The 15,643-nt window shown below is 64.8% G+C and overlaps 6 protein-coding genes across 6 annotated transcripts; 1 reads left to right on the forward strand and 5 right to left on the reverse strand.

Annotated features, from left to right (window-relative positions):
* Nucleotides 1-94: 94 nt before the first annotated feature.
* EMIHUDRAFT_197250 (hypothetical protein) lies at nucleotides 95-1,261 on the reverse strand (the record flags this gene model as incomplete). The annotated part of the gene is made up of 1 exon (XM_005767099.1): nucleotides 95-1,261. The coding sequence occupies one exon, from the start codon at nucleotides 1,259-1,261 to the stop codon at nucleotides 95-97; it is 1,167 nt and encodes a 388-aa protein (XP_005767156.1).
* Nucleotides 1,262-1,722: 461 nt separating this feature from the next.
* Nucleotides 1,723-2,517, reverse strand: EMIHUDRAFT_350278 (hypothetical protein). Its single transcript, XM_005767100.1, has one exon. It carries the CDS (start codon nucleotides 2,423-2,425, stop codon nucleotides 1,901-1,903), a length of 525 nt encoding a protein of 174 aa, XP_005767157.1. The 5' UTR covers nucleotides 2,426-2,517; the 3' UTR covers nucleotides 1,723-1,900.
* Nucleotides 2,518-3,166: 649 nt separating this feature from the next.
* EMIHUDRAFT_461575 (hypothetical protein) lies at nucleotides 3,167-3,888 on the reverse strand. Its single transcript, XM_005767101.1, has 2 exons — nucleotides 3,852-3,888; nucleotides 3,167-3,783 (listed from the first exon to the last, which is right to left on the reverse strand). The coding sequence occupies exon 2, from the start codon at nucleotides 3,745-3,747 to the stop codon at nucleotides 3,337-3,339; it is 411 nt and encodes a 136-aa protein (XP_005767158.1). The 5' UTR covers nucleotides 3,748-3,783; nucleotides 3,852-3,888; the 3' UTR covers nucleotides 3,167-3,336.
* A 3,847-nt stretch (nucleotides 3,889-7,735) lies between these two features.
* EMIHUDRAFT_414632 (hypothetical protein) lies at nucleotides 7,736-9,395 on the reverse strand. The gene is made up of 3 exons (XM_005767102.1): nucleotides 8,655-9,395; nucleotides 8,313-8,586; nucleotides 7,736-8,248 (listed from the first exon to the last, which is right to left on the reverse strand). The coding sequence occupies exons 1-3, from the start codon at nucleotides 9,386-9,388 to the stop codon at nucleotides 8,021-8,023; spliced, it is 1,236 nt and encodes a 411-aa protein (XP_005767159.1). The 5' UTR covers nucleotides 9,389-9,395; the 3' UTR covers nucleotides 7,736-8,020.
* Nucleotides 9,396-10,947: 1,552 nt separating this feature from the next.
* EMIHUDRAFT_197255 (hypothetical protein) lies at nucleotides 10,948-11,890 on the forward strand (the record flags this gene model as incomplete). Its single annotated transcript, XM_005767103.1, has 2 exons — nucleotides 10,948-11,418; nucleotides 11,597-11,890. The coding sequence occupies 2 exons, from the start codon at nucleotides 10,948-10,950 to the stop codon at nucleotides 11,888-11,890; spliced, it is 765 nt and encodes a 254-aa protein (XP_005767160.1).
* A 2,778-nt stretch (nucleotides 11,891-14,668) lies between these two features.
* Nucleotides 14,669-15,166, reverse strand: EMIHUDRAFT_197258 (hypothetical protein; the record flags this gene model as incomplete). The annotated part of the gene is made up of 2 exons (XM_005767104.1): nucleotides 14,669-14,788; nucleotides 15,011-15,166. 2 exons carry the CDS (start codon nucleotides 15,164-15,166, stop codon nucleotides 14,669-14,671), a joined length of 276 nt encoding a protein of 91 aa, XP_005767161.1.
* Nucleotides 15,167-15,643: the final 477 nt, after the last annotated feature.

Genomic DNA, 15,643 nt, shown 5'->3' on the forward strand with positions numbered 1-15,643 from the left:
ATTAGGCGCCCGCGACACACTGAATACCCCGGGCGGGCCTCCGCTCCGGGGCTGCTCTATCTCCATTGTCTGCACGCAACCATGGTTATGCCCTTCACACCCCCAGCCCTCGTGTCACCGTTGTCCAACACCTTTTGGGTGTCACACTGCAGTAACATGCGAGGGGCTGAGCTGTAAAGGTTTGGACCATCCTGGTGACGTCTGCGCGATCGCAGCTCTCACCCCGACTGATGAACGTGGAGACATTCGCCCAGAGCAGCGACATGGAACCGGTGACGCTCGTCCCCTCTGGTCCACTGAGGCCGTCAGACTCGGTCGCTGAAGTGACATATTTGAAGCCCCCTTTCAGGTAGTCCGTCCACTTTTCTTTCTCCCTCTCGAGCAGCGCCTTTGCGGCGTCGTCCCCCGCCGTGTCGATCGCCTGGTCAATCTCTTCGATCACTTGCTGGATCTGTGTCGCCGCGTCAATCTGGGAGATTCTCCCAGTTTGCATTGCCGCCGTCACCTCGGATGGTTTTGTGGTCCGCTTGATCTCGAAAGTCGTGCCCTTCTCGGGTTGGCGGTGCAGGGCTACAAAGCGCTGCAGCATTCCCCCTCCCAGGACCCGCAGGAACCGTGGTCGGAGCAGGTTCGCGATGGTCATGGTGCTCACCGCCGCCGTGCCGAGGAGCACTTTCGCGTTGTTAGCCACGACAGTGGCGGCGGGGCAAGTATGGGAGGTGTCGTAGTCGCACGACGCGAGGTTGCCGCCGCACGTCGGGCACACAGCATCTGCTGCTGCAACCAGGAACGTGAGGAAGAACAAGAGGCTCCCGATAAATGCCCGGCGCGATTGGCCCACATACCGTGGGATGAGCAGGGACAGGTAGTCGCTGCCCCTGGTGGTCGAGGGTCGCGACCCCCCCTTCTTGTCGCCCGTGGTGTGGTGCTCACCCCCACCTGTCAGCAACAGAACGTAGGCCGTGGTCACAATGAGCGCGGGCAGGACGAACTCGAGAATCGCCCTGGGGTACTTGGAGGGGCTGGTGGCGGTGAGAGCTGCGCTCATGACGCAGCCGGAGGCCCCGCCAACCGTAATGGGTAGGCTGAGTTGGTCTGACTCCATGGTGAGGTTGTTGCCAACTAGCCCCGGAAAGCCTTGCATCAACACGAGGCAAAGGGCACCGACTGCGGGCCACGAGGCAAAGCCTCGGCCCCACGAAGGCCAGCCCATGTCCCAGACCATAGCTCCCGCGTTCCCGTCGGGCTCCAAAGCAGGCATAGCACAAGCCGCCGCCAGGCGCGCTTGCGAAACACCGACGGCAAACGTAAATTCGTAGGCGCCCGACGGAATTAATCCCGATTAGGCGCCCGCGACACACTGAATACCCCGGGCGGGCCTCCGCTCCGGGGCTGCTCTATCTCCATTGTCTGCACGCAACCATGGTTATGCCCTTCACACCCCCAGCCCTCGTGTCACCGTTGTCCAACACCTTTTGGGTGTCACACTGCACTCACAGAGATTCCGTGTCAGTGTGAGTCATGATCTCATGAACCGCGCCATTCGCTCTCACCTGGCAACCCTGTCTGCACGTCTCGCGCGCGCGTGAACAGGGCAGGCCCCAAATCGCAAATGACGTGTGAGTGTTAGAGTTGTTTGGTATTGGCTATTGCTAAAAATCTCTCTCTCTCTCAGTAGAGAGCTGTCCGTTTTTATTTATTTATTAATTAAATTTAATCGCTGCGCTACAATGAAGGCTACAAAAAAACAGAAAGGGACACGTGGCGAGTGCCTCCAACGTCCAAGACCAAGACCAAGTGCCCAGTGCTGCGAAGCGCGTGCCACACGAATGCGGAATGGCGGAAAGGACCGCGGAGCCTGGGAGCTGGAGACGCGGAAATCAGCGGGACGCATCTCCTACTACTCGTCTCGCCCGTACACGGCCGCCGCACTCTGCACCGCCAGATCGACGGCTGCCGCACAAAAGACGCTCATCCGCTCCTCGCGGCTGAGCAGCGGCGGCTGCCCGTAGGCGTCGTTTGCGCCGAGCGAGTCGTCGGGCCACAGCATCACCGTCCGCTCAAAGCCGTCTGGGCCGGCGACGGCGATGGCACAGCAGCCCGGAGCCGCACCGCGCGAGTTCTTTCCCGGCCCGGCCACACCCGTCTCGCCGAGGCCCCAGTCGCTCCCGAGCCGCCGCCGAGCTGCCGCCGCCATCGCAAGCGCGTGCGCCTCGGTGGCCGTCGGCGCCTTTGTCGCCAGCGCAAGCAGCGCCTCCTTGGAGTGCGCCGAGTAGCAGACCACGCCGCCGCGGAAAAACTTGGAGGCGCCGGCAACAGACAGCAGCTTGGCAGCGATTAGGCCGCCGGCGGACGACTCGGCGACAGCGATGGTGGCGCCGTGCGGCACGAGCAGGGAGGATAGTCGCGCGGCGGCGCAGCTCATTTACCTGGGGAATGGCAGTGGTAGGCTGGTAGCTAGTGTCGGCGAGCGAGAAGGAGACACCAGCGCTACTGGGGAAGGGAGACAGCGCGGAACTAGGCGGCACGGGCGAAAAAGAAGAAATCACGCGGCGTGCCCGTGCCCGGCGCGGCTGCCGGAGCGTAGGGAAAAAAGAAATTTGCGCGCGGCCGTTTGAGGATATGCTATTCGAAGTCAGAGACGACGCGGAGAGCAGATTGGTCATACCCTGCCGCCTGAGCGCCGACGAAGCGGCCGCCGGGAGCACTCTCGAGCCCGCCTTTCTGCCCAAGGACGGGTGCGAAAAGGAAAACGAGGGCGGCTGCTCTCGGCCGGTGCGTGACGGGAGTGGCAGGCGAGTCGAGCCGCTGGTGAACCCAGGGCGTGTGCATATGCTGTCCGTTCCCGCGAGCAGCCAGGTCGTGCAGAGCAAAAGTAAAGGGCGCGTGGGCCGCCGGCACGATAAAGAGAATGACCAGCCTCGGAACTCGGCCGTGGACAGTGGACTGGGCGAGCGGGTTGTGGCTGCCACCTGACAGCCCGTCTGCGTAACCACTCTGGGCGTTGTGGTGAGTTGACGTGTGTGAGAAAGGTCTAGTGCATGGTGGCATGCCGCATGTGAGTTGGTTGGTGTGGTAGTCTCCACGTCTTTGTTGCGGGGCGCCGCCGCCTCGTGTGGCCTGTGTTCCGGCATGTGCTCGAGTCATGAGTGCGCCGTCGTCGACGAGGTTCTAAAAGCGGACGACGACAAGGCTAGAATAATGCCCAGCGTGCGGTAAGAGCTGAGACGTGGCACTGGCACGGGTGGCAGCGACACAGCACACACCGGCGAAAGGGCGCGGGCGCGGCTTCCAAGGTCACACGCTGTGCACTGTCCACTGTGTCCGACACGCTGGTCACAGGCCGTTGCTCCGCCCGATCGCGATGATCTCGTCGAGGGAGGCTGCCGCCTTGCTGGCGTAGTCGAGTCCAGCACCACGGTCGGACCGCTCCGTCGCGTCGGCCAGCCCTCCGAGCATGATGATGACGTCCGCTCCAACACCAAACCGCTTCTCTGTGCCGATTGCCTTGATATCTTCCATCGAGAGCACCTTGGAGTTGACGAGCACGAGGGCAGACTGCTTGAAGGAGGAGAAGGGAGGCTGCGCGAGCAGCGTCGTCGCGCCGGAGAAATCACCCGCCCGCAACAGCTTGTCGACGGTGGCAACGCCGGCGCGGCATGCGACAATTGATGCGAAAGCCTTGGAGCCCTCAGCCTTGGAGTAGGTTGCACGAGACGCCTCGCCCGGCGGCGCCCGGCGCTTCATGCCGCTGGTAGATTTCAGCAGCGGCACCTCGTCCACCTGTTCACACCTCAAGCCATGATTCGACGCTGTGCACAGTTGCGCCCGCCTCTATATTAGCACCCGACCTCTGCGTCGTCTTCCTCCTCCAACGTCGCCGCCCAGCAGCGAGGCACCGGTCTCGTGAGCACGGCCGCGGCAGCAGCCGTCAGAGCGGCGCGGCGCGGTGGCGTTGCAACCAGCGGGAGTGCAGCGCACTCAGGAGCAAGCGCGACAGCGAGCAGAAGCAGGAGCCTGAAGGTACACATGGACGGCGTCTTCGCTGCTATGGCCGCAAAAGACCCGAGCGTGCTGTCTGGTATAGCCCCAGCCGACTCCGCGTGAACTCTCGAGGGATCAGTTCAGACAGCCGAGAGTGTGGGGGCGGCGCGTTCACAAGAATTTTGTAACGTCGGCGTAGCTGTGAACATCGTCCGATATTGCTTTTGCTTTGGGTATAGGGCTGAAATTCTTCGGCAAATGGCACACATGGAGTCGGGGGCGAGCGGCTGCCAAGGAGTTGTCGAGCAGGTAGCCGGTGAGCGGCATGCCAACAAAGCCAAAGGGCAGCAGCCGCCCAAAGGTGATGACGTACCCCTCCACCTGTGCATCGTCGAAGCCGAGCGACGCCACCTGCGTCGCAAAGGTGGCCACCGCAAAGTTGAGGCGCAGGAGGTGCACGCAGGCAAACAGGACGAGGTAGATGTACGGCCGGCTGAGCAGCTGGCTGCCGAGCGACTTGGAGGACGCCACGAAGATCCTCCCTTGTCCGACCGTCCCTCCGAGCCCACCCGGCGTCCGAGGAGGGGGTTAGCCCTGTGAAGCCCTCCCGACGCCGATCCGACGGGGACCCCTCCACCCTGTGGGCTGGCGAGCCCTCCGGTCGGAGGGGTGGAAGTGGGAGGGCTCGAAGACGGACCTCTCTCGCTCCGGGAGGGTGGAGGGGTGTGGAATGTGGAGGGGTGGAGGGGTGGTTGAGCCCTCTAGCTCTGTCGATATAGCCCTACCCCTCCCGCCGTTTTAGGGCCTACCCACCCGCTATGGACAGCGAGATCGAAAGCGCGCGCTCGCCGACTTCATGGACGACACGGCAGACGTCGTCGTTGCCACGCGCACCTTTGGCCTTAGCATCAACAAGGCTGCATAAGGCGGGTGATCCACGCCGGAGCACCTCGTGGCCTCATCGATGGGTACTACCAGGAGGTGAGCCGCGGCGGGCGCGGCGGTGCGCCTGCCTGTTGCACGATCCTCACCTCGTCCGACGACATCACGGGAAACGAGCGCATCCACGACCTCAGTGCCGCCGCCGATCACTTCCGAGACCTAGGCAACGGCTGCTAGTGCAAGTGGGCGTTCCTGCGAAGCGCGTTCGGCGAGGAGATGCCGTGGACGACGGCTGACAGCGAGGAGGAGTGCTGGCAATGGCAAAATAATACGGACGGTGGGAGGCACTGCTACCACTGCGACTCGTGCGATGCGGCCACAACGCGGGGCGGCGAGGTTGTGGTCGGCTAAGTGCACCGCGGCCGTCCGGCTGTTGCTGCGGGGGCTGCGCGAGGCGCGGGGCGAAGCGGCCGGGGGCGGCGCGGTGTCTAGGGCCGCATCAGCACGTGAAGTTCAGGGCGGAGGGTTCGAAGCTCGGGGAGATGCCGGGCACTGACTTCCGGCGCGCTGGAGCCATTGGATGCGCGAGTGGCTCGGTGAGATTCTGTGCGCACCGACCTGGTGAGTCGGCGGACGTACAGGAGCGGCCCAGCGGACGGCTTCGCTCTAGCCGCTGCGGGACACGCCAAGCTCTGTCAGCTCGAGCAGGAGCTGGGAGGTGCCGGGGCGGGGCCCGTCTGGACCAGCGTGCCACTGTCTGACGGGTTCACTCCAAGGGCGGCGCGACGGCTCGGTGCTAGCCGACTGCGTCGGCGGTGAGGACGAGACTGAGGGCGGGAGCCGGAGTGAGGAAGACGAGACGGGGCTACCGCATGCCGGGACCGAACCGATGGCTCGCCCCGGTGGGCGGAGGACAGGACTCTGGGAGTGAGGCCGAGTGAGCACACATGAGGTGTAACCGTGTACGTGCGTGGAGTATGTGGCGTTGTGTGTCCGTGTTAGCTCCGAGTAGAGGGGGCGTTCTGCAGTTAAGGGGAAACCCGGTCGACACGGAGCCCTCTCGGAGACCCGTGTAGCGCGTTTACTTTACGGCCCTTTCCCTGCGAACGCGCACCCCCCAGGGCTAGGGCTCTCTTGCCCGCAACCCGATGCCGATCATCTGGCCCGCTGGGTGCGTGCGATTCTTAGCTCCCCGGCCCTGGATGTGAGGTTGATGACTGCACTCCAAGTGCTCCACCAAGTGAAATGCAACAAGGAGGGATGGGAGGACGGCACGCCGCCACCACAGGGATTTCACGGGAAGGAGAAGGTGTGGTCACGCACGTGTTGGGCAGAACATCAAAAACTTTTCCAGTGCAGACGAGCCCGGACTTGCACTTTTCGAGCATGTGGCCGACTGCACGCTAAAGGCTACACGCTCGCACACCACTTGCTGAGTGGCTCTCCCAGGCGCTTAGCCCACGGCGGAGGCACGCCAGGCCCCGGGGAGTCGGCCGTCACGCGTCACTCGCCTGAAGCGCCTAAGCGGCCTAAGCGGGGGTGCTTAGGGTGCTTAGGCGCTTAGGCGGCCCTTGCGATCGTGGCGGCGTGGTGATATCGTAACACAAGTGACTCCGATGACACTCATGATGCTCCTGCTAGTGTCATCGCTCGCAGAGCAGCCTCACCACGTCCACTGTCTACCACTGGCCCTGCCCCTGGTCGGCGCAAACTGCCGCTGAGCAGCGCTGGTGCGGCTACTCAGCATCAGCCTCGTCACACGCCTCCGCCAGCGCCGTGATCCTTATCCAGTCCTTGTACTCTTGTATCGCTGCCTTGACCGTGTCCGCCCTGCATGGTCCACCAAGTCGCCGTGAAAAAACCAAGCGACAGAATGGAAGCCACGGTCGTCGGGACCTGCCGAGACGAGGTACTCCAAGCGGTCGTCGTCTTCATCGACAGGGTTCCTCAGCGCCATCTGGCTCGGATCGCACAGTAACGCACGCCGAGCACCTCTTCAATCTCCAGCAAGTCTGCGTCCATGGACCCAGCAACCTTGTCGCTGGCGAGTGGTGGCAGATGAGAGATGACCGACATCCCACAGCACCAGCAGCAAAAGCGGGCGGGCCGACCCCGCGGCCATCGCCGCCGCCGCCGCCTCTTCCTCTGCCGCCACCCCCTCCGCCGTCGCCGTCACCTTGGGCTGAATCACCCGCGCCGCGTCGTGCACCGGCTCTCGTGCTCATTCAACGGCGCCTCGAGTTGCAGGCCGGCGGCGCTGACGTTGTCGTGGTCGGGCTGCCCAACGTCGGCGCGGGAGGGAGGGGGCAAAGCCGTTATGGAGAGCGCGAGAGCGAGCGCCAAGAGGGCCCAGATTCTGAGCAGCAGCCCGCCTTGTCATGGGCCCACTTGCCGACGTGCGTCCAGTTGTACTATAGGACGAACGCCGAAGTTTGCTCTCCGACGTCGTGCCGAGCGAAACCTTTTCCTTCGAAGCTCAGCCGTGTTATAGTCGAGAGTCGATCGCCGGCCGGCGCAGTGCTGCTCTGACCGCTCCGCCGGGCCGCCTCCGGGCCGCCGCCGCGGAGACGTGCACATGGCAAGTTGGTATTTTCATATATGAACTTCAAAATAACATTGGCTAATCTAATCCTACTCATCACAACTCACCAGGACCACCCCCACACTATAGGGTCATTGTGTAGCCCTGCTTAGAAGGAAAAGGTTTTGTGCAAGGTCCATATGGCTCACCGTGCAGTCGGCCATGTTTTCGAGCCCCCCATATCTCTCCTCAAATAGAAATACGGTGGACCGCACTGCTCACGTCGCGAGTGCTCACGTGGCCGCGAGTGCCGTGTCCCGTGTGTGTGGACATTTTGAAGGAAGAAATAATTTACTTAATGCATCAAATAAATCGGCGCACGCGTCACGGGCCACTCGTGACAAAAGCGGGAGACAAGCTCTCCTTCTAGCCCGCCCCGCAGTCCGTCTGTCCGGCGGCCATCCCGCATCCCCAGGCCCAAATCGCCGCAGGGATGAGAAAATGGGGGCAGGAGCTCCCTGCGCTGCCAGGCGTCCTCCGCCGCCGCAGCCGGTGGCCTCTCGGAGGCGCGGCTCGAGAGGCGCGGAGGCGTGTGGAGGCGGACACCAAGGAGCCGGCCCCCTAGGTGCCGTGTCACGCGTGCGAGTGGTCGTGCGCGACGTCGGGCGGGCCGCAGTGCAGGGCGTGGCAGATGTGGCCCTCGCTTTCAAGCTGGAAGCAGGTGTGGTCGCACCCGAAGTCGGCCGCCGCCCGCTGCGCCGCGTGCAGCACCGAGGCCGAGTCGGCGCCCGCCGAGACGGTGAGATGGGCCCACATGTTCCGCTTCGAGGCGGAGAGGGCCCAGACGTGCACGTCGTGCGCCTGGGTGAGAGAGGGAGCCTTCAGACTTTAGCTCTCACCCATTCATCAACGCTGCGTCGCGCACCCCGACGACGCACGGGATCGCCTTGAGCCGCGAGCGCACCTCGGAGATGTTGATGTCCGAAGGCACCCCCGCCATCAGCAGGTGCACCGCCTCGCTCATCGTCCCGTACGACGAGTAGAGCACGAGGAGCGAGAAGAGGTACGTGCAGACCGGGTCGACGCGGTACCAGTACGACACGCCGCTCGCGTCGAGCCACCGGTCCGAAAAGGCCCAGATGAGGGCTGCGGCGACGCAGACGCCGACTGACTGGACGATGTCTCCGATGACGTGGACCATCGCCTGTAGGAAGGTCCGGAGACGGTTCAGAGGAGGCTCCTGCACGCGTCTCCGGTCACGTGCAACATCGCCGCGCGCAGCGCGAGCGACGAGCCGGCGCCGCCCGCACCCTCGCCCTCGCCGCAGCACGGCCCGTGGCCAGCCTCGCCGCCCTCGCCCTCCTCCGCGTGGCCGTGGCCGTGGCCGTGGCCGGCCGCCGGCGCGTGAGAGTGGTCGTGGCCGTCCGCCACCGCGCGAACCGGCGCAAGCCCGCCTCCGTGCCCGCCTCCGTGCCCGCCGCCTCCGTGCCCGCCTCCTCCGTGCGAGTGGCCGTGCCCGCCGTGCCCTCCGTGGCCTCCCTCCCCGTGCCCGAGCACAGCCATCAGCACGACGTTCATCACCACGCCGACCAGCGAGACGACAAACATGGTGCGGCCGTCCACCGGCTCGGGCGAGAAGAGGCGGTTCGTCGCCTCGTACAGGAGCACGCCAGTCATCAGCCAGACAATCGAGATGCTCACCATCGCGCCGAGCACCTCGGCGATGTGGTAGCCGAAGGAGTACTTTGGCGTGGGCGCGCGATTGGTGAGGAAGAGGCTGAGCACTCCCACGAGGAACCCGGCCACGTCCGACAGCATGTGCGCAGCGTCCGTCATGATGGCGAGCGAGTGCGCGAGATAGCCACCGACAATCTCGGCGCACATGAAGAGGAGGCAGAGGGCGGCGCCGATGAGCAACTTCCGCTTGGCAGCGGCAGTGGCCCGCTCCGCCGACGTATCGGAGTCGATCACGAGCCGCTCACTCAGGTCGCTGCCCAGCATGTTCGATAGGTCTGCGACTTCGCCCTGGGGCAATGGGGCAACCCCTTCCGCACTCTTCACATAAACGCACAACTCCGGACCCAAGACGCACTCTTCACAGCCTTGTTATTGAGAAGAAAATACGTCCAATGGCGCTGTGCGCTGGCCTGTGAGAGGTTGAGGTGCGAGCCCTGGAGGCCCTGGGGATGGGGGGGGACTACCCGCGGGCTTAGAAGGCCCGTTCACACAGGGGCTCTCACAGCATGCTGTCCCGTGAAGGTTCACGGGGCCGACTACAGTGTGTACAGGGTTCCGGCTCCTACCCAGATAGGGGGTCTGTTGCCTATGACTCGCACCAAAACGCAAGAAAGAGGGTCGCCCAGAGTATCGACCTCTGGCTTGTCAGTCGCGGTCACTTGATGACCCCCATGAAGTACAGCGATCGCCATCTCGCTGGCCTCTTCGCAGGCCCCCCCGACCGCGTCGAACTCATCGGCGCGGGCTCTCTCGGCTACGGGACCGGCCCCAGCTTCGGCTGAGGGCTAACAAGCTGCCGAGCCCAAATCACTGTGAGAGTCGTGATTTCTTGTTGGTCTTTAAAAATCTCTCTCTCTCCCAAAACGCCCTACCTACCTACCTATTGCGGGCGCCAATCGCAACAACTCTAACACTTGTTTGGTATTGCTAAAACCAACACACACACACCAATCGCCAGGCTCCGTGCCCCACCTACCTACCTATTCCCAGGCCGCGCAGCGAAGCGAAAAAATACCCGTTAGCCCTCTGTGAATAGGCTCCCAGCGCCGCCACCGCGGCCGCCGCCGCCGCACCCGTCTCGGCTGGCGTCCTAGCCGCAGGCGACTCGCCTGGCATGGCCCCGTTCCGGCTAACGCGCGGCCCGTCTCCCGCGCAAGCGAAGCGGTTTTTTACTTTCACCCCCCCCCCCCACCCACCCCCCCCCACCACCACCACCACCTACCTACCTATTGCGGGGCCCTCTGGGGCGGTCAAAACCGGACCTACCTACCTATTGCATGGGGTCTAACCGTAGGCATCAGACCCCCTATCTGGGTAGCGGGGAGGAGTGGAACCGATTTGCATGAAAGGCTTCAGGCAACCCTGAAGCTCTTCTGCAGTCTCAGGGCCGTGCACGGTGACAGACCGAGTCGTGGGAGCACCTCGCCAGACTGCGCCCTAGATCTAAGATGCCAGACACCACTCTCTACCGCCTCCTGACCCGGCCCGCCGCGGACGCCGCTGCGGCCGCCGGCCGGCTCGACCCCGTGCCGGGCCTCGACGTCGGCTTCATCCACCTCTCCACGCTCCCGCAAGCGCGTGGCACCGCCGCCGCCTACTTTTCCAGCTGCGGCGACCTTTGCATGCTGCCCATCTCGGCGTCGGCGCTCGCCGCCGCTGGGCTTGAGCTGCGCTACGAGGAGGCGGCTCCTCCCGCCGGCGCGGCGCAGCGGGCGGGCGAGTTCCCGCACGTTTTCGGCGGCAGCATACCGTGGTCTTGCCTGGCAGCGCCGCCCATCGACTTGCCGCTGGTCGACGGCAAGCACGCCTTCCCGGGCGATGGGATGAATCGCACGCTGACCGGTCCGGACCAGCAGCACTCGCGCAACCACCTCGAGAAGCTGCTGCCTTCGATCGGCCAGATCTGCCGCTCGCCGTTCGTGGTGCGCGTGCTCGATCAGCCGCCGTCGGGCGCCGCCGGCGGCGACGTCAAGCTCGTGCACTGGATCCGGCACGGGCAGGGCTTCCACAACCTTCTCTCGGACCTCTACAAGGAGCACGGCATCCAAGGCAAGCCGTACCTGCGGCCGGAGCTGCACGACCCGCCTCTGACGGCGGTCGGGCGGGAGCAGGCGGTCGCGCTGCGCAGCACGACGCAGTCCCTCTCCCCCTCGCTGGTCGTGGTCAGCCCACTGGCGCGCGCGACCAAGACGGCGCTGCTCGCCTTCGACCACCTCGTCGGCCGCGTCCCCTTCCTCGCCCACGAGTCCTGCCGAGAGATCTCCGGCGTCAACGCGTGCGACGGCCGGCGCAGCGTCACCGAGGCGCGGCGAGATGAGCCTCGAGACTGCCCGAGATGCGCGCCGCGGCGCCGAGGCGCGACGAGATGGTCACTCGAGGTTGTCCGTGTGGTTGCCCGAGCCTGTCAGTGCGGCGAAAGGTGACGAGGGCCCCGGCGCGGGTGATGACGACACTCGCGTGATATGACCACAGGCGAAGAAGGACTTTCCCGACGTCGACTACTCGCTCATGCCGTCCGACGAGGACGCCTTCTTCGACCCGGCGGTGCGCGAGTCGCAGGCCGCGCTCGCCGAGCGAGGGTACGCATTCCTGGCGTGGCTGCGCTCCCGCGAGGAGGGCGAGGTGGCGGTGGGCACGCACTCGGCATTCCTCTTCGCCCTCCTCAACGCGGCGGTTGTGGCGGACGACGAGCCTGGCACCGGCTTGCGCGCCTGGTTCGCCGCTGGCGAGCTGCGTTCGACTTGGATCCGGTTCGAACCGAGTTGACTGCGGAGCGGGGTCCCGACACCCGAGGCCACGAGCGCGTGAGAGATGAGTGCGGTGTGCGTGGGGTCTGTATTCGAGTTCTGACTTCTGTGCGTGATCACTCAGTGGAACCAGAAGATCGGACAGGGAGGGTCGCTTTGGTATCGGTCGCTCGACGTGGCGAGGCAGTGCCGAACACCCACACACCTCCACCGCCCCAGGCCTATATTGTATATAGCCCTATAGGCCCCCTAGCCCTACGGCCCTAGGGGGTAGTCTAGACAGCGCCCCAAAATCCGCCAGTCTGGGATTTCGCGCAATCGCTTGACTCTGAAAAGCTCGCATATCCCTGCGGTGAGCGGAGAGAGCAGACGCAGAGAGCGAGCTCCTTGTACGTCAGGGGCGGGGAACCCGCAATTTGAAATGCTCCGGCATCTCAAATTGCCCGATACGATCTCCATTTTAATTGAGATTGCCTCGAGCATCCCAAGATGCATGAAGCAATTCAGGATGCGCGCGCATCCTGAATTGCTTCGCGCATCCTGAATTGCTTCATGCATCTTTCGCTATTGGCCACCTGCCTCCTTCATCTACAAATGTCGTCGGCACGGACGGAGCGACGCCAGGCATTGAACGCTGTGCGTGCTGCCGGCGGCACTCCCAGGCCCCGAGCCAGAGCCCCGACCGTCTCTGGCGTTCCATGCGACTGGGACTACCTGCGAGGCGTGTGGGTTCGGCCGGATGGCGACGACTACGATGCGAGAGTGGCAAAGGCAGAGAGGGCGGAGGAGCTGCGGTGGCGGGCGATGCAGAGTGACGGTCGCCGTACACATAGCCCTCGCACGACTTCCACGCCGTCGGCTCGAAGAGCACGGCCTCGGTAAACCGAGAAGGCTCATTGAGCGTGGCGCCCGCATTGCTGGCTCTCATTGAGCAGCAGTTCAGATGCGGGCGCGTCCCGTCACAGCATTTGCCCTGACCCGGTACACACATGCTCAGCCCGTCCCTCGCTCACTGGCAGGCGACCCGCACCTCGCGTGGGCACACGAAAATGGCCTCGTGGGTCGAGAGCGTATCAATCGGTCAGATGAGGCTGGAGACTTCACCGGGCTGACTCGGCCGACTCGGAATCTCTTCCGGACCGCGAACCACCCAAGACAGCTTGGAGACCTCCCGGTAAGGCTACATTTCGTAACGATGGTCGCTATTGGCCACCTGCCTCCTTCATCTACAACCACCCAAGACAGCTTGGAGACCTCCCGGAAAGGCTACATTTCGTAACGATCGTCGCTATTGGCCATCTGCCTCCTGCAGCCTCTGTTGGGGCGGAATGCACGGGGTTTTCGGCGCGATGCCTCCGGCTAGTACACGGTACTGCTCTGCCGCAAACTCTCCTGCGCTCGCGTGACGTGTGGGGCGCACGCACTGCGCTCGAAAGTCGCGATTTGGCAATAGGCGCTTGAGCCGGCGCGCAGTGGAGGGGGCGCCGCGCAGGGGGATCGGGGGGGTGCGAGAAGGGGCGTGGGTCGGGCGCGCACCGGCCAGCTCCGGGAGCGGCCGTCACGTCGAAGAGGGGACCTGGTGCTGCTCGAATGACGACGCATGCCGCTCTGCTGCGCCGCCGATAGCCCCTCTTCCGAGCCGGCGCGTGGCGGCGAGCCGCGGCCAGTATCGCTGGTGCGGTGGAGGCGGCAGCTTGCATCGGCCGGCAGCGGGTGCGGCCATCACGTCGATGAGGGGGGGGTGTCGGCGACTCGTGTGGCTCGAGGCCTACGCTGCGCCGCCCAAGCCCTACTGCCGATCCAGCGCCTGGCGTTTGGGGCGAGCCGCGGTCGTCGTCGCTGATGGTATATGGCGGCGGCGGCGGCGGCTCGCCCTTCCCTCCGGCCGCAATTCCGATCCCGCCGCGCTCGCGGGAGGTGGCGCGCCCACCGCAACACGGCCGTGGCTGCGCATACACCTTACGCCCTTTCTCCTCAACGCCCTATCCGTGCTTGCTGTGCCCCTGCGTGGTGTGTTTCAAGTTCTTACAACCCAAGGTGATAGAGGGCAAAAAGATCGATTGCGCTCTTGCCGATCCGCACCTACCTAGGCTCTTGGGTGGCGCGCCCCAGCTCTTCACAACGAACCTGGTTCTAACGAGACACAGAGCAGCGGCACGGGCGTTGCCGATCGAACACGGATTGCTGAGGGCCATGCACAATTCGTGCGGTTATGGGCTGCCACCGCAAAACATGCAAACGACAGGCCACGCCACGTGCGCCACCATATCCAGCTGCGCAGCGGCAACGGCTGCCGAGGCGCAGGCCGAGCCGCAGCCTACCCGATGCCCCGCCGACATGCGGCATTGGCCAAAATGCTGGGCATCTCAGGTTAAGGAAGGCAACTTGAAATAGCAAGGAGCATCCTAGAATGCAAAGGGGTAACTCCAGATGCTAGCGCATTCACGAATGCAGTTCGCATTCCAGGATGGTCGACGCATCCTGGAATGCGTGGACCATCTTTGGAATGCGGTGTGCATCTTGAAATGCGAAAAGTCAACTCGGCATTCTGAATTGAAAAATGCAATCTAAATTGATTTTTTGCAACTCAAAATGCCCTCAGCATCTCAAATTGCGGGTTCCCCGCCCCTGACGGTATGAATGAGGTATGACTATGAGGTGTGTCGTGCTGCGGCCACTCTGGCCAACCCCGGCCCGAACCGGAGATTCCGCGCATTGTTTGAATGTATAATCGCTTGGCGATGGAGATGAGACCACAATTGGCAGTGCCCCGATGAAGATTGGTTGGGGTGGCTAGTCACGGGGCGAGCTCCGCGGCGGTTCTCCACTCGTCGCAGATTCTCGCGAGCTGCGACACGTCGCGCGCCGCCTTCCTCCTCTGCGCTTCGTTCGCCTTCAGCAGCACGCGCATCTCCCCCTCGGTGCGCGCGATCCGCTCGCGCGCCTGCCTCAGCTCCGCCTCCGCCTCCGCTAGCCGCTCCGCCAGCGCGGCGCGCTCGGCCAGCGCGGCGCTCCCCGCCGCCGCCGCAGCCCGCTGAGCGGCCGCCTCGGCCTGCGCGGCGGCCGCCGCCTCGTGCGCCGCCGCCAGCTCCGCGCCGCGCGCCGCGAGCTTGCGCTCCGCCTCGGCCTCCATCGCAACCTCCTTTTGGGCGAAGAGCGACTTGACCGACTCGACCTCCTTGGAGACGAAGGAGAGCATCCCGTCCCGCTTGGCCACGCCCTCCCGCGCCTCGGACGCCTGGAGGCGGGAGGAGCGAGGCGTGAGGGCGTGCATCGCGTGCCACTTGCCAACCATCTAGAGATGGGCCGGGGCCTCGCGCTCCGCCGCCCGCCTCGCCTCCACCTCGGACTCGAGCGCCTCCTCGAGCCGACGGAGCGCTGTCTCCTGTGCCGTGACTGTCTCCCGCGCCGTCGCGAGCTCGTCGGCCCCGGCGGACGCCTAGTCTCGGGAGAAGCTCGGCTCGGCCTCGGGCGATCTCGCGCGCCCCACCCGCCCCACTCAGACGCCTCTGCCCTCGCGCTCTGCAGGCCGCGCGAGCGCTCCTCGGCGGCGCTCGCCGCGGTGCGCGCCGCGGCCAGCTGCGCGGCGAGGTCCTCGAGGAGCACGTCCTTGACCTACGGGACGTGCGCCGCTCGTGTCGCGGACGCGTCCACAGAGGCCGTGCCGCGACAGCCGCGGCGTCCGGCACACCCTCAGCGCGTCAGCGTGGTCGCGCGCAGCCTTCTCCCGGCCGGAGGCCGCCTCCTTCTGCGCCGCCTCGGCCGCCTGCGC

The sequence above is a fragment of the Emiliania huxleyi genome (assembly GCF_000372725.1).
Source record: "Emiliania huxleyi CCMP1516 unplaced genomic scaffold EMIHUscaffold_5, whole genome shotgun sequence".
NCBI classification, from domain to species: domain Eukaryota; phylum Haptophyta; order Isochrysidales; family Noelaerhabdaceae; genus Emiliania; species Emiliania huxleyi.

Coding starts and splice junctions, on each gene's coding strand:
- EMIHUDRAFT_414632 (XM_005767102.1), bottom strand. CDS start 9,388: ATGCTGGGCAGCGACCTGAGTGAGCGGCTCGTGATCGACTCCGATACG. Junction 8,587..8,654: donor CTCGCGCTGCGCGCGGCGAT/GTTGCACGTGAC, acceptor CCTACAGGCGAT/GGTCCACGTCATCGGAGACA. Junction 8,249..8,312: donor CGATCCCGTGCGTCGTCGGG/GTGCGCGACGCA, acceptor TCTCTCACCCAG/GCGCACGACGTGCACGTCTG.
- EMIHUDRAFT_461575 (XM_005767101.1), bottom strand. CDS start 3,747: ATGAAGCGCCGGGCGCCGCCGGGCGAGGCGTCTCGTGCAACCTACTCC.
- EMIHUDRAFT_350278 (XM_005767100.1), bottom strand. CDS start 2,425: ATGAGCTGCGCCGCCGCGCGACTATCCTCCCTGCTCGTGCCGCACGGC.